This window comes from Carcharodon carcharias, chromosome 21, assembly GCF_017639515.1.
Source record: "Carcharodon carcharias isolate sCarCar2 chromosome 21, sCarCar2.pri, whole genome shotgun sequence".
In the NCBI taxonomy this organism is placed as follows: domain Eukaryota; kingdom Metazoa; phylum Chordata; class Chondrichthyes; order Lamniformes; family Lamnidae; genus Carcharodon; species Carcharodon carcharias.
In genome coordinates this window covers 90,861,827-90,886,220 of record NC_054487.1, presented here as the reverse complement: position 1 = coordinate 90,886,220, position 24,394 = coordinate 90,861,827, and the positions used below count along the sequence as shown (strand labels likewise).

At 42.3% G+C, this 24,394-nt stretch overlaps 1 protein-coding gene across 2 annotated transcripts in view; it reads right to left on the bottom strand.

Annotated features, from left to right (window-relative positions):
- The window catches only part of nap1l1 (nucleosome assembly protein 1-like 1), a 113,308-nt gene that overhangs the window by 62,451 nt on the left and 26,463 nt on the right, over positions 1-24,394 (bottom strand). For both annotated transcript variants that reach the window (XM_041216073.1, XM_041216074.1), the window contains exons 3-4: positions 9,549-9,640; positions 2,057-2,159 (exon numbers count right to left, since the gene is read on the bottom strand). In XM_041216073.1, coding sequence (XP_041072007.1) covers positions 2,057-2,159; positions 9,549-9,640 — 195 coding nt within the window. The remainder of the gene's footprint in view (positions 1-2,056; positions 2,160-9,548; positions 9,641-24,394) is intronic.

Here is a 24,394-nt window from a genome sequence, read left to right as displayed (position 1 = left end):
CTGAGTAAATTCGACCTACATTCTCTGGTGTTTAGAAGAATGAATGATCTCGTTGAAACATTCAAGATTCTGAAGGGGCTTGACAGGGTCGACAGAGACGGGTATCCAAAACAGAGGGGCACAGTTTCAGTATAAGGGTACAATCATTAGTACTGAGATGAGGAGCAATTTCTTTGCTCAGAGATTTGGATATCTTTGGAATTCCCTGCCTTAGAGGGTTGTGGATAATCCAGCAATGGCTATATTTAAGACTGGGATAGACAAATTTTGGGTTCTCAGGGAATCAGGGGATGGGAAACAGGCAGGAATGGGGAGTTGAAAACCTAAGATCAGCCATGATTGTACTGAATGGAGGAGCTTGCTTGACTGGCTATATGGTTTGCTCCTGTTCCTATCTCATGTTCTTGCTGAGAATGGTTAAAAAAACACAAATGGGATTCTGGGTTTTATCAATAGAAGCATAAAGTACAAATGTCATAAGTTACAATAAACTTGCATAAAACACTTGCTCGGTCTCAACTGGGGTAGTGTGTCCTGTTCTGGGCACCACACTTTAGGAAGGATATGAAGGCATTAGAGAGGGTGCAGAAGAGAATCACAAGAATGAGGTTCCTCATCCCTGATATTAGTTACGTAGATAGATTGGATAAACTGGGGCTGGTCTCCTTGAAGAGAAGGTAGAAAAGAGTTTTGATAGAGGTAACAAAATCTTGAGATCTGGATGGAGTAGATAGGGAGAAACTGGCCCCAAGAATCAGAGGGCACATATTTAATGATAACTGGCAAGAAGCAGTAGTGACAGGAAAAAAATTTTCAGGCACAGACATAATGGGCCCAATGGACTCCTGTGTTGTAATCATTTGGATTCTAATTATAATAGAGTCTAAGTATAGTGATACTCTTAAAGATGTATAATGACTGTTGTCACCTATGGACACACCAGAAAATAGCTCAAAATTTCAATACTATTCTCATGAAAGCTTCCATGAACTTTCTCCTGGGAATATTATGCAGATGGCAAAATTCAAATATGTAAAAAAATGTTGGACTGAAAAAACTAAGCTGGCTATTCACAATAGCACTTGCTAAAGCAAATTAACATGCTCTTTCATTTTAAAGATTTCACAGCAGTGTTACACTTGAGAGATTATGCCGCTAACATGGTGAAAAAGATAATGGAAATTGCAATCAAGTAACTTTCAGATTTAAAATATTAGCCATCACATGCCTAGCAGTTTAGGCAAACAAAAAAAAATCCAGAGCAAGTGATTACAAATCTACTTACATTGTGTTTATACCCAGTTCTTTAAGCGGTAAAGTACCACCATGGAACACCTGCTGGATACTAAGCCACACGCAACTTAGCAGACCCACACATCGCACCAGTAGCATTTCATGGTTAAGGAAGTTGGTCATCAGCACATCCACAAAAATCAAGATTGCAGTCTTAAACAAATTCCTCACTACTGTGCATAATTCCATTCACAGTATGTGCACCCCCAGCAAATTTACACCCTCTTGAGGAGCACTTTATTCCCAGTCAGTAGGCATATTTCATGCTCTCAATTTGGTCCCAAAAGACTGGTACTAAGAGAAGGTCGGATAAAGCAAAAAGCTCAGATCAGCAATACTGGCATTTGTTTAACTGGCAAAAGCAGCCAGCTCGCTTGCTTGCCTGCACACTAAAAACTGCAGCAATCCACTGCTACCAACTGCATTTAGAATGTTTGAATTAAGATGAGCACATTATGAAAACAAATTGTAGGAAAGGTTCAGCAGAACTTCATTCTATTCAAATCCTAGTGTAGCAGGTCCGAATTCCAGGCCTGACTGGCATCCAAGTTCAATTACCCTTCACAAGTAAACTTGCTAGTTGTTAACTGAATTCTCAAGAGGGCCATGTCGCTACAAAGTATTCTAGTCACAAACTTTCTTCTCTTTCCAGTGTCAACCCTGAAGTAATGCATCTGCCACACTAATCAAGTGTTACAATGCTTGTGCAGCAAGCTGGAATAACAGAACCATGACAATGAGGTGCAAAGTTAATATTCCTTACCTTTCTATATAACCAGATGGGTTTCCTACAAGCCCATCAAGTCGCTCCTGCAGTGCTGCCAAAATCCGCGGATTCTGCATCATCTGAACTGTAAGCTGTCGAGCTGGACACGGGCAGGATGAAAACAAACAAAGTCAGATGACTAAAACAAACAGAACTTTTAATATGAATCACAAACATTAACTGTAAACTTAGTGAATTAAAAATATTAAACTTAGCTCAAAAGAAAAGCAAAACTACACATTTTCGATGCAGGGACATCATTAATTACACTGTGGGACTGGGTTAACTGACCTGCATGCTGCTTAATAGAACAGCCAGATGATATACAATCAACATGATGCACGTATGCAAGGATAAGAGAATGTGTAAATAGTGAGGAGGGTGAAGAGACACGAGCTTCATACAAAAACATTTTCCTACCAAGAAGATTCAAGCAAATCACATTGAATCCACCAAGACATGAGGAGAGGAAAAACATTTACAACATGGAATTTAATTCCCATCAGCATTGTGTTCAGAGAAGAGTCTCCTCCTTTGGGTAAAAGCAAGCAGAATGGGTCAGGAAAGGGCAGAGAGCAAGAAAGTTAACAAGATACTAATCACTAAGATGACATCAGGAAAAACTGGAACACAGTCAAATTTAAAAGCAATTTGTTAGAATGCGCTAAACCAAATACTGTGCAACAAGAGGCAGTCAGAGGCTAGGGATCCTACGGCGAGTAACTCACCTCCTGACTTTCCAAAGCCTGTCCACCATCTGGAAGGCACAAGTCAGAAGTGTGATGGAACTCTCCACTTGTCTGGATGAGTGCAGCTCCAGCATCACTCGAAAAGCTCAACACCATAGAGGATAAAGCAGCCAGCTTGATTGGTACCCCATGCACGAGCATCAACATGTACTCCCTTGACAACCAAAGCCCAATGGCAGCAGTGTACACAATCAATACCAAGGCTTCTTTGACATCTTCCAAATCTACAACCTCTACCACCAACAACAAGAGCAGATGGATGGGAAAACAACCAAGTTCCTCTCCAAGCCACTCACCATCCTGACTTGGAACTATAATCACCGTTTCTTCATTGTCACTAGGTCAAAATCCTTGAACTCCCTCCCTAACAGCATTGTGGGTGTACATACACCACATGGACTGCAGCGGTTCACCACCTTCTCAATTAGGGATGAGCAATAAATGCTGGCCTAACCAGCAACACCCACATTTCTTTTTATTATTCGTTAATGGGATGTTCGCATCGCTGCCAAGGCCAGCAGTTATTGCCCATCCCTAATTACCCTTGAGAACTGAGTGTCTTGCTAGGCCTTTTCAGGGGCATTTAAGAGCAAACCACATTACTATGGGTCTGGAGTAACATGTAGGCCAGGCAGGGTTTTTACAACAATCGACAATGGTTTCATGATCATTAGACTAATTCCAGATTGGTTTTTTTATTGAATTCAAATTTCACCATCTGCCATGGTGGGATTCGAACCCGGGTCCAGTTGCAGCATTACCCTGGGTATCTGGAGTACTAGTCCAGTGACGATATCTGAAGTTTTTGAACTCAAAGTTGGAGACTTTTCCAGAGTGTCCTGAGGTGCAGGGGAATTGCCCATCAGAAGTTCCAATGCAATGGCTGTGGGAATTTCTTGGAAACTTGTGAAGGGTCAATCCGGAGACTGGAAAACCTGAGTGGTGATGTACTAGCAATAATAATTAACATGGTTAAAAAATGGTAAGGACTGGATATTTAGTATACAGGATACAAATTGTTCATAACAGCCAAGGAGGGAAAAACATGAGATGGGGTGGCAGTACTGATTAGTATCGAAAGAGGATGTCCTTGAAGGGGCAAGGACAAGAGTCCATTTGGTTAGAGTAGAGAAGCAAAAATGGTATGATCACACTACTGAGAGTATTCTATAGGCTTCCAAATAGAGAGAGCAGAGAGGAGCAAATATGCAGGGAAATGATTGATGTGCAAGCACTATAGAGTTGTGATATTGGAGGACTTTTAACATTATTCAATCGAAATTTGGATAATTAGAGTAAAGGTTAAGGAGAAGAGGAATTTCAGAATGGTGTATAGGAAAACTACCTTGATTAGTATGTTCTCAGCCCAACTAGGAATAGGTGTTAGCAAAAAAAATTCAGATGCTGGAAATCCAAAACAAAAATAAAAATACTTGGAAAAACTCAGGTCTGACAGCATCTGCGGAGAGGAACAGTTAACTTTGAGTCAGTATGACTTTTCAACAGAACTAAGGAAAAATAGAAAAGAGGTGAAATATAAGCTGGTTTAAGGGGGGGTGGGACAGGTAGAGCTGGATAGAGGGCCAGTGATAGGTGGAGATAACCAAAAGATGTCATAGACAAAAGGACTAAGGTGTTAAAGGTGGTGATATTATCTAAGGAATGTGCTAATTAAGGGTAGAAAGCAGGACAAGCAAGGTACAGATAGCCCTAGTGGGGGTGGGGTGGGGTGAAGGGAAGGGATCGAAACAGGCTAAAAGGTAGAGATAAAACCATGGATGGAAATACATTTCCATTATTTTAAAATAGGTGGGAAAAGAAAAATCTAAATTATGGGGAAAAAGGGGCGGGGGGGGGTGGAAAATCGGAAAAGGGGTGGGGATGGAGGAGAGAGTTCATGTTCTAAAATTGTTGAACTCAATATTCAGTCCGGAAGGCTGTAAAGTGCCTAGTCGGAAGCTGAGGTGTTGGTCCTCCAGTTTGCGTTGAGCTTCACTGGAACAATGCAGCAAGCCAAGGACAGACATGTGGGCAAGAGAGCAGGGTGGAATATTGAAATGGCAAGTGACAGGGAGGTTTGGGTCATGCTTGAGGACAGACCGATGGTGTTCTGCAAAGCGGTCACCCAGTCTGTGTTTGGTCTCTCCGATGTAGAGGAAACCTCATTGGGAGCAATGAATGCAGTAGTCTAAGTTGAGGGAAGTGCAAGTCAAATGCTGCTTCACTTGAAAAGTGTTTGGGCCCTTGGATGGTGAGGAGAGGGGAAGTGAAGGGGCAGGTGTTGCAACTTCTGCGGTTGCATGAGAAGGTGCCGTGGGAGGGGGTTGAGGAGTAGGGGGTGATGGAGGAGTGGACCAGGGTGTCCTGGAGGGAACGATCCCTACAGAATACCGCCGGGGATGTGAAGGGAAGATGTGTTTGGTGGTGGCATCATGCTGGAGTTGGCGGAAATGGCGGAGGATGATCCTTTGAATGCGGAGGCTGGTGAGGTGATAGGTGAGGGCAAAGGGGACCCTATCATTGTTCTGGGAGGGAGAGGAAGGTGCGAGGGCGGATGCGCGGGAGATGGGCCAGACATGGTTGATGACCCTGTCAACCACAGTGGGGGAGAACCCTCGGTTAAGGAAGAAGGAAGGCATGTCAGAAGCACCATTTTTGAAAGGTATTCAAAGGCTCTGCCTCAGCCAGCTTTTGAGGAAGGGAATTCTCCACAAGAGGAAACCCTTTCCACATCCAGCCTGTCAAGTTCCCTTCGTGATCTTATACATTTCAATCACATTTTTTACTCTAAACTCCAGCAGATACAAGCTTAGCCTGTGCAGCCTTTCCTCATAAGAAAACCTGCCCATTCCAGGCATTAATTTTCTCTGAACTGTTTCCAATGCATATACATTTTTTTTTAAAATAAGGAGATCAAAGCTGTACACAGTACTCCAGATGTGGTCTCACCAGTGCCCTGTACAACTGAAGCATAACCTCCCTGCTTTTGTAATCAATTCTCCTCACAATAAATGATAACACTGTTAGCTTTCTTGATTACTTGCTGTACCTGCATACTAACCTTTGACAATTCATGCACTAGGACACCCAGATTCCTCCGCATCCTCTCACTGTTTAGATAATGATTCTTTTTCATCTGCCCTGTCCAAATGGATAATTGAACATTTTCCCACCTTATACTTCATTTGCCAGCTCTTTGCCCACTCACTGAACCTATCCATATCCTTTTGTAGCCTCATGTCCTCTTCACATCTTTCCTAGTTTAGCAACCATATCATCTGTCCCTTCATCCAAATCATCTAAATAAATTGTAAAAGGTTGAGGCCAGAGAGTCTCACGTCAGTGGTAGGGAAACTTTTGGAGAAATTTCTGAAGGAGAGTATCTATCTCCACTTGGAGAGGCAAGGTTTGATCAGGGATAGTCAGCATGGCTTTGTCAGAGGGAGGTCATGCCTAACAAATGTGATTGAATGTTTTGAGGGGGTGACCAGGTGTGTAGATGAGGGGAGTGCAGTTGATGTAGTTTATATGGATTTCAGCAAAGCCTCTGACAAGGTCCCACCTGGGAGACTTAAAGAGAAGGCAAAGGTACATGGGATACAGGATAATTTGATAAGGTGGATTCAAAATTGGCTTAGTTGTAGGAGGCAGAGGGTGATGACAGGAGGATGCTTTAGTGATTGGAAGCCAGTGTCCAGTGGTGTACCACAGGGATCTGTGCTGGGTCCCCTATTATTTGTCATTTATATAAACATAGATGACTACGTAGGGGTTAGGATTAGTAAGTTTGCAGATGACACAAAGATTGGCCGGGTAGTTAACAGTGAGGTTGAGTGTCTTGGGCTACAGGAAGATATAGACGGGATGGTCAAATGGGCAGATAAGTGGCAGATGGAATTTAACCCTGAAAAGTGAGAGGGGATACACTTTGGAAGGGGTAATTTACAAGTAAGTATTCAATGAACAGCATGACACAAGGAAGTTCTGAGGAACAAAGGGACCTTAGCGTGTGTGTCCACAGATCTCTGAAGGCGGAGGGGCATGTTAGTGGGGTGATGAAAAAGGCATATGGGACACTTCCCTTTATCAATCGAGGCATAGATTACAAAAGTAGGGAGATCGTGTTGGAGCTGTATAGAACCTTGGTGAGGCCACAGCTGGAGTACTGTGTGCAGTTCTGGTCGCCACATTATAGGAAGGATGTAATTACACTGGAGGGGGTGCAGAGGAGATTCACCAGGATGTTGCCTGCGATGAAACATTTACGTTATGAAGAGAAGTTGGATAGACTTGGGTTGTTTTCGTTGGAGCAGAGAAGACTGAGGGGGCAACCTTATCGAGGTGTACAAGATTATGAGGGGCATGGACAGGGTGGATAGGGAGCAGCTGTTCCCCTTAGTTGAAGGGTCAGTTACAAAGGGGCATAAGTTCAAGGTGAGGGGCAGGAGGTTTAGGGGGGATGTGAGGAAAAACTTCTTTACCAGAGGGTGGTGACGGTCTGGAATGTGCTGTCTGGGAGGGTGGTGGAGGCGGGTTGCCTCATCTTTTAAAAAGTACCTGGATGAGCACTTGGCACGTCAGAACATTCAATGCTATGGGCCAAGTGCTGGTAAATGGGATTAGGTAGGTAGATCAGGTGTTTCTCACGTGTCGGTGCAGACTCAATGGGCCGAAGGGCCTCTTCTGCAAAGTGATTCTGAGAGGCCCTAGCACTGATCCCTGTGGTACACCATTCATCACTTCCTGCCAACCAGAAAATGGCCCATTTATGCCAACTCTGCTTCCTGTTAGCTAGCCAATCTTCTATCCATGTCAATATGTTATCTCCTACACCATGAACTTTTATTTTCCAAAATAACCTTTCATGAGTCGCCGTATCAAATGCCTTCTGGAAATCGAATGACAGTACATCAACTGGATCCCCTTTGTTCACAGCACATGTGACTCGTTCAAAGGACTCCAATAAATTGGTTAAACATGATTTCCCTTTCACAAAACCATGCAGATTCCACTGGATTACCTTGAATTATCATCCCCTGAACCATTTGCAGACATCCAGACAATCTGTTATTCAAGTGGTGTAAACCTCACCGTAAAATCACTGTGCAATGGACTCTGGCTGAGAAATGGAATCCACTGGCCATGCAATCCAATCAATTTACACCATGGACCTGGAATGAGAACTCCCCAGCTTGCTGTGACTATATTTGGTAGCCGGCCAGTTTGTGAATAGGAGTCATGTGATGGCAAGCTAACTCTTTGTTTCAAAAAACTGCTTTTCCAGGGTCAAGGAATAAGCAGGAAGACCATGTATGGGTAACAAGGAGAGAACGTTCAGTCCCTCTCTTGCTCCAACCATTCTGCAAGAGCATGCCCTGCCTGTATTTGACCAACCAACCTCCACAGGCATCTTCAGCAGAAACCAAACAGTCACTAACTTCAGAAGAAGGTCATCTGTCAAGCTTATAAAATTATCAATACAGAATCAGAAATATCACCAAACGCTGTCCAAAACCATCTGACATCAATTATTTGATTGGCTCTCTTTTGGACACAAAACAAATGTAACTTATCCTCCCCTCCTTGTAACTTACTTGCATGTGCATGAGAACCTCCTGAATGTGTGAGAGTGTTGAAGTGTTTTTTCTTTATATAGATCAGGTGTTAAGTTCATTAAATACTATTTCTTTTTCTTTTAAGACTTACAAAACTTTTTATTTTATTCATTCACAGGATGTGGGCTCTATTGGCTGGGCCAGCATTTATTGCCCATCCCTAATTGCCCTTGAGTTGCCCTGTATATGACTTTTACAGTCACAGCAGTTAAAACAGTTAAATACTCTCAGAATTGGTAAACAAATTCTTTTTAAAAAACACCTGCTGTGGTCAACCAAGTGTTGGAAAGAAGGGGAAGCCATTCCACCACCCCTTACCTGAATGTGACACAGACATCTAATAATGCATCAGTGGAGCCCAGGAAAGGAGGAAACAATCAAAGGATGGCATTGAAGATAAACTTGTGAGGAGAGACTGATTAACATTCAGGTTACAAAACCTTTCACCATCACAATGGTGGCAATTAGTCAGTGATATGAACCCATCTCCACATGCCCATTCTCAGGACTCTTTCAATTACATTTTTTTTTAAATGCAGCTTGTGTCTCATTTTAGACACACACAATGCAGCGCACGTCATTCAGCCCAATGGGTCAATGTCATGTTTGTGCTCCACACAAGCCTCCTACAATTTTATCAGCATACCTTACATCTTTCTCCCTCAGGTACTCATCTAGCTTTCCCTTAAATGTGTTTAAGCTCTTCATCTAAACCATTTCCTGCGGTCGGAGTAGTGAGTTCCAAATTCACAATTTTCCCCAAGTTGTTTTGCCTGGGTGTTTAAATCTCACCATAAGTAAATAGGATTCCTATCTGCATGACATCATTGGCAGGGAGTTTTTCCACCCGATTTTCACAAACTCAGCATTCAGATTTGCTGTTCTTTCACTCCCACTGTTTACATAATTCTTGTCTTTTTATGTCTCACTGACCTTCTTGCCTGCCTAAGGCATGTATCCAATCCATTTAACCCACTTCCCGAATGGGAGAATATTAACATAAGACAATTTTAAACTTACTAAAATCACCACATAAACAGAGTTGCCTGATACTGACTGATCTATTTCCAGCATTCTATGGTGATAACTGTGTGGTGAATTCAAGACTGTTCTGCGTGAGTTTACCTTTGTTGTCTGCATCTTCAGAAGCTTCATCCTCTTCGATATCCTCGACATCCTCCATATCTTCTTTCTGATCACATTCAGTCTGCTCTTTGCTATAAAAGATGGAGTTTCAAACATGAAAAGGGCATTTGTATGCACAAAATTGCACATTTTAATTTAATTGCTATTGAAGGCACTCTTATTCATAAATCCAAAAGCAGAATAGGAATGTAATAAAAACCCAGTCAGATGCAAATCAATACATGCTTTCTGAAGTCCTGATATTTTTGTTTAGAAAATGCACACAAAAAATCATTTTAAAAGGAAATATTGTGAAAATAGAAGGAATAAAGCTAAGCACAGGTTAACAAGTTTTATTTACTTAGTGTTACAGTAAAGTAACATTTCAAACTCAACTACTCCAACTTCTGACGCAGCAAAGCTGCTCCTAGTACAACAGAAACAGAAGGGAAGACAAGTACAACCATGAGATATTTCCAAAATCATTCCAAAACTATATATGAACTGGAAGGAGTAGGCCACTCAGCCCCTCGAGCCTGCTCCATCATTCAATAAGCTAATGGCTGATCTGATTGTAACCTCAACCCCACGTCCCTGCCTACCCCCGATAACCTTTCACCCCGTTGTTAATCAAGAATTTACCTCTGCCTTGAAAATATTCAAAGACTCCGCATTTACCACCTTTAGAGGAAGAGAGTTCCAAAGACTCACGCCCCTCAAAAAGATTTCTCATCTGTTTTAAATGAGCGACCCCTTATATTTAAACAGCAACCCCTAGCCCTAGATACTCCCACATCCTCTCTACATTGACACTGTCAAGTCCCCTTAGAGTCTTAGGTTTCAGTCAAGTCGCCTCTCACTCTAGTGGATACAAGCCTAATCTGTCCAACCTTCCCTCAAGACAATCCACTCATTCCTGGTATTAGTCTGGTAAACTTTCTCCAAACTGCTTCTAACATATTCACATCTTTCTTTAAATAAGGTGACCAGTACTGTACACAGTACTCCAGATATAGCCTCACTGCTGCCCTGTACAACTGAAGCATAACCTCCCTAGTTTTGTAATCAAATTCCCTCACAACAAACTATAACATTCTATTAGCTTTCCTAATTACCCCTGCTGTACTTGCATACGAGCCTTTTGTGATTCATGCACTAGGACACCCAGATCTCTGAACCTCAGAGCTCTGCAATCTCTCACCATTTATATAATGAGCTTTGTTTTTATTCTTCCTGCCAAAATGAATTTCACATTTGCCCGCAGTATATGCCATTTGCCAGGTCTTTACCCACTCACTTAACCCACATCCTTAGCCTCATGTCCTTGCCACATCTTACTTTCCTACCTATGTGTGTCAGCAAATTTCACAACCAAAACTTCAGTCCCTTCATTCAAGTCATTTATTTAAATGGTAAAAAGTTGAGACTTCCGCACTGATCCCTGTGGTACACCATTCATTACATCCTGCCAAGCAGAAAAGGACCCATTTATGCCAACTGTTTCCTGTTAGCTAGCCAATCTTCTATCCATACCAATATGTTACCCCCTACACCATGAGCTTTTATTTTCTGCAATAACCTTCGATGTGGCATTTTATCAAATGTCTTCTAGAATTCTAAGTACAGTACATCCACTGGTTCCCCTTTATCCACAGCACATGACTCCTTCAAAGAACACCAATAAGTTGATTAAACATGATTTACCTTTTACAAAACCATGTTGAATCTGCCGGATTATCCTGAATTTTTTTTTTTAAGTGCCTTGCTATAACATCCTTAATAATAGCTTCTAACATCTTTCTTTTAACTGATGTCAGGCTAATAGGTCTTGTCATTTCCTGCTTTGTCTCCCTCCCTTTTTGAATAAATGAGTTACATTTGCTATTTTCTAATCTAATGGAACCTTTCCCAGATCTAGGTAATTCTGGGAAATTAGAAACAATGAATCCACTATCTCACGGTCACTTCTTTCAAGGCTGTAGGATGAAGTCCATCAGGACCCAGGAATTTGTCAGCCCACAGCCCTAAATTTGCTCAATACTATTTCCTGGTGATTTTAGAGTACCTCCCTCCCAATTCCTGATTTAGTTATTTCCAGGATGTTACTTGTATCCTCTATAGTAAAGACTTATGCAAAATAGCTGTTCAATTCATCTGCCATCTGTTGTCCATTATTAATTTCCCAGACTAGTTTTCATAGGACCAACGCTCACTTTTGTTAACTCTTATTTAAGTAGCTATAGAAACTCTTTATATTTCTCGGTAGCTTGTTTTCGTACTCTAATTTTTGCTGTTCTTTATATCCTGTCCAATCTTGACCATCCATCTTTTGCACAATTATATGCTTTTTCTTTAAGTATGATACTGTCTTTAGTTTTTTTTAGTTAACCACAGATGGTGGGCCCTCCCCTTGAAATTTCTCTCTCGTTGGAATGTATCTATTCTGTGTATTATGAAATAACCCTTTAAATGTCTGCCACTGAACCTCCATTGACCTATCCCTTAACCTCATTTGCCAGTTCACTTTAGCTAGCTCTACTTTCATAATTGCCCTTCTTTAAGTTTAAAATATTAGTCTTGGACACACACTCCCCCTCAAAACGAATGTAAAATTCAATCATATCATAATCACTGCTACCTAGGGGTGCCCATCTCGTTGCACAATACCAAGTCTAGCTCTGAAGAAGTAATACAGACTTGAAACGTTAACTGTTTTTTTTTCCTGAGTTAATCTAAGTTTTTCCTGCATTTTCTGCTTTTGTTTCAGATTTCCAGCATCCACAGTATTTTGCTTTTAGCCAAGTTTAGTAAAACCTGCTCTCTGGTTGGCTCTAGAACGTGCCGTTTCTGAGAAACTATCCTGAAAACATTCTATGAACTTATCTACCCTACCCTTTCCCATCTAATGTTTCCAGTCTATATTAACAAAAACTAGAAAAGAGGTGGTCATTCAGCCCTTCAATTTAGATTAAAATCCCCCATGATTATCACTGTACCTTTCTGACAAGCTCCCATTATTTCCTCCTTTATACTCTGTCCTATCATGTAGTTACAATTAGGGGGCCTATACATCACTCCCACAAGTGACTTCTTGTCTATATCATTCATCTCAACTCAAACCACTTCTACATCCTGATTTCCTGAACTAGGTCATCCCCATCTCATGTGCTAATACCATCATTAATTAACTGAGCTACCCCTCCACTTTTTTCCTGTCCTTCCTAAATGTCACGTACCCTTCAATATTCTGATCACAATCTGTCATCCTACAGCCATATCTCTGTAATGGCTCAGATCGCACTTATTACTATTTGCACTCAGTTAATCTGTTTTGTTTCACATGTTATGTGCATTTAGATACAGAGCCTTTAGTTTTGTCCTTATTATTTTTGTAGCATCTAGCCTCATCTGATTTAGATTAGTACTCTGTCCCTTCCTGTCACATTGTTTATCATTTCCAATAGTATTACCTGTCTTGCTTGCCTTGTTCTACTCTTTAGTTTACCACATCTTCCCAAATTTGGTTCCTTGCCCTGACAATTTAGTTTAAAATGCTCTCTGCTCCCAGAGTTATGCAACTCACAAAGACACCAGCTGCAGCACTGCTCAGGTGACCATCCCAGCAGGACAGATCCCACTTTCCCCAATACCCAACAAACCAGAACCCACTTCTCCCACACCAGTCTTTGAGCCACGCATTTCTCCAATCTGATTTGTTCCATGCCAATTTGCACATGGCGCAGGTAATAATCCAGAAGCGACCACCTTTTGAGGTTCTGTTTTAGTGCTTAGCTCCTCATACTGACTACGCAGGACCTCCTTTCTCATCCTGCCTATGTCATTGTACCTACATGGAGCTTGACCACTGCAAGTTCCTCCCCGTCCCCGAGCAAATATCCCAAACCCTGACATTGGGCAGGCAACATAGCCATCTGGACTGTCACTTTTTGTTAAAGGGAACAGTGTCAATCCCCCTTACTGTATTGTCCCCTATTGCCATTACATTTTTGTGCTCCTCCCACTTGAATGGTTTCTTGTACCAGTTCCATGGTCAGTCAGTTCATCCACCCTGCAGCCCCCACTCATCCAAACAAGTTGAAAGAATCTCAAACCTACTGGACAACTGCAGAGGTTCACATTCCTTCCCTCGAGGTCCCCTCAGCTGCTGTCACAACCTATTGTGCCTGACCACCTTCCAGATCAGAAGGCCCCATTCTAAAGGATGTAACTGCCTCCGGTACAAAGCAACCAGATAACTCGCACCCTCTCTGATGCGGTGCAGTGTCCGAGGCTCTGCCTTTCTTTTTATTCGTCCATGGAATGTGGTGGTCACTGGCCAGGCCAGCATTCATTATCTATCCCTACTTCAGAGGGCATTTAAGAGTCAACCACATTACTTGTGGGTGTAGGTCTGGAGTCACATGTAGGCCAGACCAGGTAAGGGGGAAGGATATCGACAAAGGTCTTATGGTCACCATTAAGACTTTTAATTCAAGATTCCTATTGAATTCAAATTCCACCATCTGTCGTGGCGGGATTCGAACCCAGGTCCCCAGAACATTACCCTGGGTCACTGGATTACTCGTCCAGCGACAATAACACTACGTCATCACCATCCCTTCCAACTCAATGGCTGAGTCGAAGCTCCTCAAGCTACAGACACTTATTGCAGACGTGTTTGCCCTGGATCACACCAGTATCCAGGAGTTCTCACTTGCTGCAGCCCTGGCCATTGCCTGTCCTGCTATACTTGTGTTTTAATTACTTAATTATTTTATTCAATTATTTAATACATTTAGTAATCTTACCACAAATTCCTGTACTATTTTAAACCTTAGGAATAGAATAGACCATGACCACTTACTGAATACTCAAACAGCTAGCTTCTTCCCCTATAGTAGGGCAAGAACCAATTCCTACAGGGGGAGAGAGCTATAAAAAGCAAAGGAGTACCTCCCTTCCCTCCTCACCAAACTGCCTCAGCTCACCAAACTCTCACTCCGTTGAAGTCACATTGAGAATGTTTAAATGTGTGCGTTCTGGACAAAAGGGACTAGCTGAGCCCAGGTACAGCAAAGGCCAGTTCAAGCTGGTTTCCTTAATTAATTATTTCAGCTGCTGCCAGCGGATAGCTTCTATATCTTCCTGCTTAGACCCCTGGATGAGACTTAGAATTTAAACAGTGCTTAAATACAAACAATAGATTTTTACAAGGATATTTAAGTTTCTCAGCTCCAAACACATTCATTCCATTGAGATCACACTCCAGGCAACTAGCGTTGCCTCCCAGCACTGTGTACACAGAGGAGTAATCTCTACTGCACTATTTGGCAAAAACAAACCAGCAACTTTGAGTCATTTGGTAGTACAGAGCTTAAGCACTGCTAAGAGAGACATGCTATCGAAGCATCATCAGGTCGGCTCACAAGTGAGACGAACCCTAAGAAAAGAAAAAAATAATTACCTTTGAATCGGAGGCTGGTAATTATTGTTCCAGCAGACTTCTGCTTCTGTGGATGCACCGCAGAATGGCTGAACATGCGCAATTCGTGGATTTTTATGTCTTCAGGCCGGTAAATGGTCCTGCGCACATGCAGATTTTTTTCAGATTGGGAGCCAGCCCTACGCAGGAGGAAAACAAGAGGAAGTGAAATAGCGTGAAAAGGTCAGGTGACCTGGGAGAGGTGCACCATTCTGGAGAAAGTGTCCAAGAGAGCAGGACACGGAGGGAGACAGGGAGCAGGTCCCAAAACAAAGAAGGTGAGCCCAAACCAGGGAGTGGGACAGAAAGAGGTTCCAAGAAGACAGCCCATCAGAAACAAGTCAAGTTAAAAGTAAAGAACCGAGGAAAAGACACCGAGTTAAAGAGACCACGAGGCTGTAGGGAACAGGCTTGGAACAAAGTGGGCTCGAGATAAGCCAGAAGATCCAAGGAGGCAGCCAAATGTTCATAACTCATCACTGGCCTTTGGAGCAGTGGGGCTCTGCTTGGCACGGCTGAGAATCTGGGAATCTGCATAGAAGGCAAAGCTTAAATGCATAGAGATCCAGCAGAAAGGAACATCAGAAGGAAAGTTCAGAACCTTGGAAGTGGACCTTTGTTGAAGGCCCCAGAGTGAAAGTATCATCCAGGAGAGAATTCCAAGGAGTTCTTAGGGTGTGGAAATTGGAAGCCCTGGTTAGAAAGGCAGTGTTTCAGTGAGACCAGGTGGCTCGCAGTATGACCTGCATCGGCAGGGGGTTTGATGAAAGATCCATTGGATCTACTTTGGTGACGTGTGTCATATGGTTTGAGTGTGGTGTATCTTATCACAGTTCACCTATACTAATATTCAGGGTAAGTATGCAGTACAAGATAGATTGTGAATGGTGTTCTCTTTACAAATTTGTATAGATCTGTAAAGGTACAGGTGGGGCGAAAGAATTGAGATTTGACTCATTTACTTGTGTTTGTATTCAAATCTTTTCAACCTTTTTGTCTAGTGTAATATAGTTTGAATTGTTAAATGTTTTATTCTTTTGTTAAAAGTTCATCAGCAAACTCCTATGAATCAGTTCAGTAACTGCCCGCCATGGTTTCTAAAAAAGAATTAAGTTAGGATCTATCAAGCCAGGTTCCACTCTAGGATCAGGCTTGTCCAGTCGTAACATCAGCTGAGATCATAACACAAGATAAACCAACAGTAAAGGGAAGAACAATTTATACTGCACCAGGACAAGAATGTTGATTGGTAAGCAAGTGGATTCTCTCCATGGCAGTGCCTCTACCAATGCAACAGATGACTGTAGGCTTTTGTTCAAATTCAAATCAGGCAACTTGACTCTGGTCAAGGCATTGCCATGGGGAATGAACCAGGGAATGGCTGTTCCCCCAAGATTTATTTAGTTGGAAAAGGCGCAATGTTTGGACATGCCCTTTCTGTCTTCAAATGATAGGGCCCAGTATGTGAATATATGCAGCTTCTAGCATGCTTAAGAGGCCCACACTGTGAACCCAATGGAATCTTACTTTTGTTTTCATATAATTCTCAGCACAATCAGGATTGTTTAGCAAGTGCTGTCCAATTATATCTAATGTTGGACACCTTGTTGAGCTTTGCAAGCATGGGCTGGTTGGGTACGGTCAGTACTTAGCATGTCCTTTTGGTTGTTGGTAACAGGCAATTTGATACGATCCACCAGTCGTTGGGATGTACGACCTACATACCTGGTATCACACCAGCACTGAAATTCATATAGCACATTATTTTTGGCTCTTAACCAGAGGGTCTCACTACCCTCCAAGGTCTTCACCCCGTAGTCAGTATCAATGACACAAAACAAACTAAGGATACAATTTCCACTATGTGGAAAGCCTTTATTAATGCACTAATAGTACATACTTACAAAATCAGTTGATTAGTAAGACCCACGTGCAGGAGCTCATCCCCAGGTGGTCAGTACACTGAACAAATTTCTTCACACAACCTCCAGTGACTGACCAAATCACACTTCCTGGTTGCAGTCCCAATACCTTGGAGAGCTGTGGAGTTGGGTTATCTGATTGGATTATTAATCCCATCCTGACCATGCAAAGACAACCTGCATGTGGTAATTTCCTGTTCTTGGCAGCAGGTGTCTCCAAGTACCTGCTGGCAACTGATGTTTTTTTTGTATCTTGGTAAAACAGGAAGAAAGCCATTCACACACTCAAGAGACCAACGTCCAGGTCAGTATCTGTAACCCAGGTACCTGGTGGTTAGCTACAGTGGCATGTCCTGACACCTCTGTGTGCCCTTGTCCAGTCTTTCTTTTTAAAAAAAAAGTCTCATAAGCTTCAGAGTTGATGTCTTCAGTTAAAAATCTTCTCTCCCTATCTGATATCCTCCAGACTGTACCACCCAGGGAGGAACCTCAGTACCTACCTGAGCTCAGGACGTTGGTCCACCTCACAGCTGGTTACATTTTGACACAAATAAAAAGATAACACGTATTTAAAAGAAATAAAGGGATACCTTCCAGCATCACAGAAATACACAATATCAAAATACCTTAGAGCACCACAGTAATATTAGTGGAGAATACCACTCATATTGCTACTGCATAGTAACAGCATGGAGCGGCTAGCTTCACCTGTAGCTCAACACGAGTGCAAGACAAAAAGCTTCAACATCATGTCTCTTTCAGCAATACTCAAGCAATATATGTTACGATTAAAAAGACCTGTGGTTTGCACTAGCAGCACATGCATGCAGCAGCACTGCAAAAAAAAATAAGTCATTAAGAGCACCAATTCTCAGACATAATTCATGGTGAGAAAATATCCAGAATTGTAGGCAGACTTTTGAGACTCAAAACACAAGCACTGCAGCACCACCTACAGGAGTCACAGCTAAAATGTATACAAACTCAAAAGGGTAGTGTGCATTCATTTAACATGGCAAAGGCCTATCACAATTGTTTACACTGGGCTTACCATTGACCAGAAGCTTAACTAGGCTAGCCCTAGGTGGCTACAAGAGGTCAGAGGCCAAATTGTATGGTGAGTAACTCGCCTCCTGAATCCCCAAAGCCTATCCACCATCTACAAGACAAGTCAGGAGAGCGATGGAATACTCTCCACTTGTCTGATGAGCGCCGTTCCAACATTACTATAGAAACTCCACACCATCCAGGACAAAGCAACCTGCTTGATCAGCACCCCATCTACCACCTTAAACATTCACTCTTTCCACCATCGACACACAGCAGCAGCAGTGCATAACATTCACAAGGTGCACGGCACAACTCGCCAAGCCTCCTCTGAAAGCACCTTCCAAACCCAGGACCTCTGTCACCTAGGACAAGGACAGGAGTATGGGAACACCACCTGTCGCAAGTTCCCCTCGAAGCACCATCCTGACTTGGAATGAGATAACCATTCCTTCAGTTGCTCGGTCAAATTCTGGAACTCCCTGCTTAACAGCACTCTGGGTGTACCTACAGCAGACAGACTGCAGCAGTTCAAGAAAGCAGCTCACCATCACCACCACCACCTTCTCAAGGACAACTAGAACAAATTCTGGCCTTGCCAGTGATGTTCACAACCCAAGAATGACTAAAAGTTTTCAAATGGACAAGAAAGTGATATACCAGAATAGTCAACAACGAATTAGGAGTAGGCCACAGCCTCTCGAGCCTGCTCCACCATTCAATAAGATCATGGTTGATCTGATTGTAACCTCAACTCCACATTATTGTCCATCAATTTACAATGGACTGTTTGAGATTTGACAGACTTATGCATTTACGTGAATTAGACATTCTCCAGTCCAGTGTTGACAACTTTAATTATACAGCACAATTAACATAATAAACATAATAAAACTCAAATATTGCTGAAAAGACAGAAGTTGTCTTGCACTCATCAGGACAGATGCAAAAATACCAAATTTCAAAGGGAACAACAATTTATATTGCATAGAAAAGGATGCTGACTGGGTGGTAAGTCAGCTCTGATTAATTGAGGCGAAGCCATTGCAAATGCACCAGGGAGCTATTGCATTTTGTTTAATTCAAAATGCAACGTTTACACATATGCCTTTTGCCGGCAGAGGACAGGTCCCTGCATATGAGCTTCTAGCAAGTGCAAGTGAACCACATTGCATGTCCGACTAATAATCTTAAATTGATTGTGGGTGCAATTCCTAGCACACTTAGGATTGAACAGCAAGTGCTTCCTAATCATGAAATCATACCAAACATTAGACATTGGTTGAGTTTTACAAGCATGGGTTGACGGAGTAGTCAGTACTCTCCTATTGCAAACATCCAAAAGGGAAGTGTTGTTTGATACGATCCACCAGTTGTTAGTAAATATAGTCTACATACCTGACATTGCACTGGCACTGAAATTCAAATATCACATTATTCATTTGTGTCATGGGCAGGTCTTTTTGGCTTGATGGCAGAATCCTGATGGTGGAAAATACCCCTCATGTTCCTACTGTATAAACAGCCTGCTTCACATATCACTCAAGTTTGAGAGATATTTAACCTTTCCAAGGTAATGAGACAGACTGGGCAGGTCTGAAAGTGGTATCCTTAGGCCCATTCAAGAGTAAGTGCGATACACAGCAAGAAATAATCTGATTGGAATAGCCATTATCTCGCAGAGCTGAATTCTAGGTGAGGTGCGAGTGACTGCCCTTGATGCCAAGGCAGTATTTGACCAAGTGTGGCATCAAGGAGCTCTGGCAAAACAGGAGTCAATGGGAATCAGGGGGAAAACTCTCCGCTGGTTGGAGTTATACCTAGCACAAAGGAAAATAGTTGTGGTTGTTAGAGGTCAATCATCTCCGCTCCAAGACATCACTGGAGTTCCTCAGGGTATTGTCATAGGCCCAACCATCTTCAGCTGTTTCAATGAAACTTCTTCCATAAGGTCAGAGGTAGGAATGTTCACTGATGATTGCGCATTTGCAGTGCCATTTGCGGCTCCTCAGATACTGAAATAGTCTGTGTCCTCATGTAGCAAGACCTAAATAATATCCAGGCTTGGGCTAAGTGGTAAGTAACATTCACACCACACAAGTGCCAGGCAATGATAATTTCCAACAAAAAAGAATCTACTCATTTCCCCTTGATGTTTACCGGCATTACGAAAGTGAACCCCCCCACCTCACCCACCCCATTTTCAACATCCAGTGACCAGAAACTGAACAGAACCAGCTATATAAATATCATGGCTATAACCGCAGGTCACAGATTGGGAATTCTGAGGAAAGGAACCCGTCACAAATCATGGAAATCTAGACACACCGCCATTTTCTGAATTGGTATTCAATGAAATTATGAACATCACAACTCAGTTAATTCAGCTTTCATGACACTATGTATGCCCAAATATATGATGTTGCCAAGAGTTCTCCTCTGGGGCCAGTACTTGCTAACATTTTTGACAGTTTCCACTTGAAATGTGCTTGATGGAATGACCCCAAACCTCTTACCTATGTATTGTTCTGCTAGGTAGATGACACGTTTGTTATATTTGAACTTGCAACTGCAAGAATTTCCTCATACACCTTAATGCACTTCATCCAATGCTCAAATTCACCTTTAAAATTAACTCCCTTTCCTAGTTGAGAAATCTGCTAATATGAGTTCTCTACTACTGACTACCGCAAGACTTCTTTCACTGGTCAAGATATGCATAGGATTTCTATAGCTCCACTATAAGATTAGCCTTATCAGCAATCTCGTAAATAGGGTCAAAGCCATTTGCTCACTGTGCAAGCTTGATGCTGAAGTAGGGCTCATCAAAGGCATCCTGCAGGATAATGGCTACCTTGACCAGAATCATTCACTGTGTATCATGCAAACTCAGGAATGGGTCCAAGACCACCAGCATCAGACCTGAAAAGGGCAGAGACGACCTCAAATTATCTTGGAAGGGTAAAGTACTTCAAAAATTTGAGCAACAGGTGAAGCTAGCCATTTCACACTGCTAACATGCAGTACCAACGAGCGGGATTTTACATTATAAAGTGCGGCCGTCAAGCCAAAAAGATGTTCTGCCCATCACACAAATGACTAATATGAGTTTCAGTGCTGCTGCAATTCCAGGTATGTAGGCTGTACATCCCAACAACTGACTGTATCAAAACACATGTCCCTTCAGCTATTCGCAATAAGCAGATTACTAGCTACACTCAACCAAGTGGTGCTTGTAAAACTCAGAACATTTAATGTTAGGTAAGGTGCTCTGATTGGGTAGCACTTACTGAACAATCCTGTATGTGCTAAGAATCACACTAACAACCAACTTGAGGTTCAGTCAGGCTCACAATGTATGCTTGTTAAAAGCTACATATATTCACACGAAGGGACCTGCCCATTGCAGGAAAAAGGAATGTATCCAGACATGCACTTTTTTTGAATTAAATGAAAGCATGGTGGACTATAGCTCACTGGTGCATTCGCCATGTCAACACTTTGATCAGAGCTGACTTGCCAACCAATCAGCACCCCTTTTCTCATGTAGTATAAATTGTTGCGCCCTTTGAAATTTAGCATTCTTACACCTGTACAAGTGAGTGCAAGACAAAAAACTTCAACAGCTTCTTTTTTCAATAATAATGAACTGTTCTAAAGTAGTTAAAAGTCAGAGCTGTAGGGAGGGAATTTCAGAGCTGGGGGTTAGGCAACTGAAGGCACAGCCGTCAATGGCAGAGCAATTCTAATTGGGAATGCACAAGGGAGGCCAGAATTAGAGGGGTGCAGAAAACCCAGAGGATCGTGGATTGGATATTAGACATAGATAGGGGCAAGGTGATAAAGGGATTTGAAAACCAGGATGAAAATTTTAAAATCAAGACATTGCTTGACTGGGAGCAAACATAGGTCTACGAGACAAAAACAAAAATTGCTGAAAAAACTCAGCAGGTCTGACAGCATCTGTGGAAAGGAAGAGTGTGTTAACATTGCTATAAGAGACCTGGCTAAAGGAGGGACAAAACTGGCAGCTTAATATCCCTGGTTATAGAGTCTTCAGACACGATAGAGTAGGAGATAAAAAGGGGGGGGTGGGGGGGGGGGGGAGAGTAGCACAAATGGTTAAAGAATCAATTCCAGTTGTAAGAAGGGATGATATACAAAATGGGTCAACAAACGAGGCTTTATGGATTGAGTTTAGAAATAAAAAAGGGGCAGTCACACTACTGGGAGTATACTACAGACCCCCAAGTGGTGAAAGGGAGATAGAAGAACAAATATGTAGGCAAATTTCTGCTTGTAAGAACAAGAGGGCAATAATAGTAGGAGACTTCAACTATCCTAATATCAACTGGGATTCAAACAATATAAGGGGCACTGAGGGAGAAAGGTTCATGCAGTGTGTCCAGGAAAATTTTTTGAACCAATTAGTGACAAACCCAACGAGAGGAGATGCAATTCTAGACCTAGTCTTGGGGAACGAAGAAGGGCAAATGGGTGAAGTGACAGTTGGCGACCATATCGGGGACAGTGATCACAATTCAGTTAGTTTAGCATTACCATGGAAAAGGACAGAGATAAGGCAGGAGTAAGTCTTGAACTGGGAGAAGGCAAATTCTGCAGAACTGAGAAGGGACTTGGCTGAGGTGGACTGGACAGCACTGCTGGAGGATAAAACAGTAGAAAACCAGTGGGAAGCACTAAAAAGCGAGATCCTAATTATACAAACTAGACATGTCCTCTACAAAAATAAGAGTGGTACTGCCAAATCTAGACCCCCTTAATTATCTAGAGGAATACAGGGGAAGATCAAACAGAAAAAGAAAGCGTACGATAGCCACAAAGAACTAAGCACTGCAGATAGCCTAGACGAATACAGGAAGTGCAGGGACAAAGTAAAAAAGGAAATAAGGAAATCAAAGAGAGAGCATGAAGAAAGATTAGCAGGTAAAGTTAAAGATAACCCAAAGATGCTTTACCATACCTTAATGCTAAAATGTTAGTTACGGAAAAAGTGGGACCTATCAGAGATGAAGATAGAAACTTGTGTGTGGATGCAGAGGCTGTGGGAAGGGTTTGGAATGAATATTTTGTCTCCGGGTTTACAAAGGAAAGGGAGGATGCAGATATAGTAGTCCAGGAGGAACACTGCGAGAAATTGGACGGGTTGGTCATAAAGAGAGAGGAAGTACTCGAAGGGTTGAAATCCTTGAAAGTGGATAAGTCACCAGGGCCAGATGGATTGTTTCCGAGGCTGAAGGACGTCAGGGAGGAGATAGCAGATGCTCTGAGGATGATTTTCCAATCTTCACCAGATACAGGGGAGGTACTGGAGGACTGGAGAAATGCAAACGTAGTTCCATTATTTAAAAAGGGATCAAAGGAAATGCCAAACAATTATAGGCCAGTTGGTCTTACATCAGTGGTGAGCAAATTAGTAGAATCAATCCTGAGAGATAGGATTAACTGTCATGTGGAAAGGCATGGACTAGTCAGGGATGGTCAGCATGGATTTGTTAAAGGAAGGTCTTGCCTCACAAATTTGATTGAATTCTTTGAGGAAGTGACAAGAAGGGTTGATGAAGGTAGTGCAATGCATTTTGTGTACATGGATTTTAGAAGGCATTTGACAAGGTCCCACGTGGCAGATTGGTCAGGAAAGTAAAAGCCCATGGGATTCAGGGTAATGTGGCTAACTGGATAAAAGGTTGGCTTTGTAACAGGAAACAAAGGATAATGGTCGATGGATGTCCTTGCGAATGAAAAGTTGTCTCAAGTGGTGTTCCACGGGGCTGGGTCTTGGGACCCTTGCTGTTTCTGTTATATATTAACGATTTGGACGTGAACATGGGGGGCACGATTGGGAAATTTGCAGATGACACAAAGATTGGCCGAGTAGTGGATAGTGTAGAGGATAGCCATAATCTCCGAAACGATATAGATGGGTTGGTGGAGTGGGCGGTAAAGTGGCAGATGGATTTTAACATAGGGAAGTGTGAGGTCATACAGTTACAGGGATTACACAATAAATGGGAATATACTAAGAGGGGTAGATGAAGTGAGAGATCTTGGCGTACAAGTACACAGGTCCCTGAAGGCAACAGTTCAAGTAGACAAAGTTGTAAAGAAGGCATATGGAATGCTCTCCTTCCTTGGTAGAGGTATAGAATATAAAAGTAAGGATATAATGTTGGAATTGTATAAAACACTGGTGAGGCTACAACTGGAGTAGTGTGTGCAGTTCTGGTCACCACATTACAGGAAGGACGTAAAAACTCTGGAGAGAATGCAGAGGAGGTTTACAATAATGTTGCCAGGGTTAGAAAAGTATAGCTACAAGGAGAGATTGGATAGGTTGGAGTTATTTTCCTTAGAACAAAGAAGGCTGAGAGGTG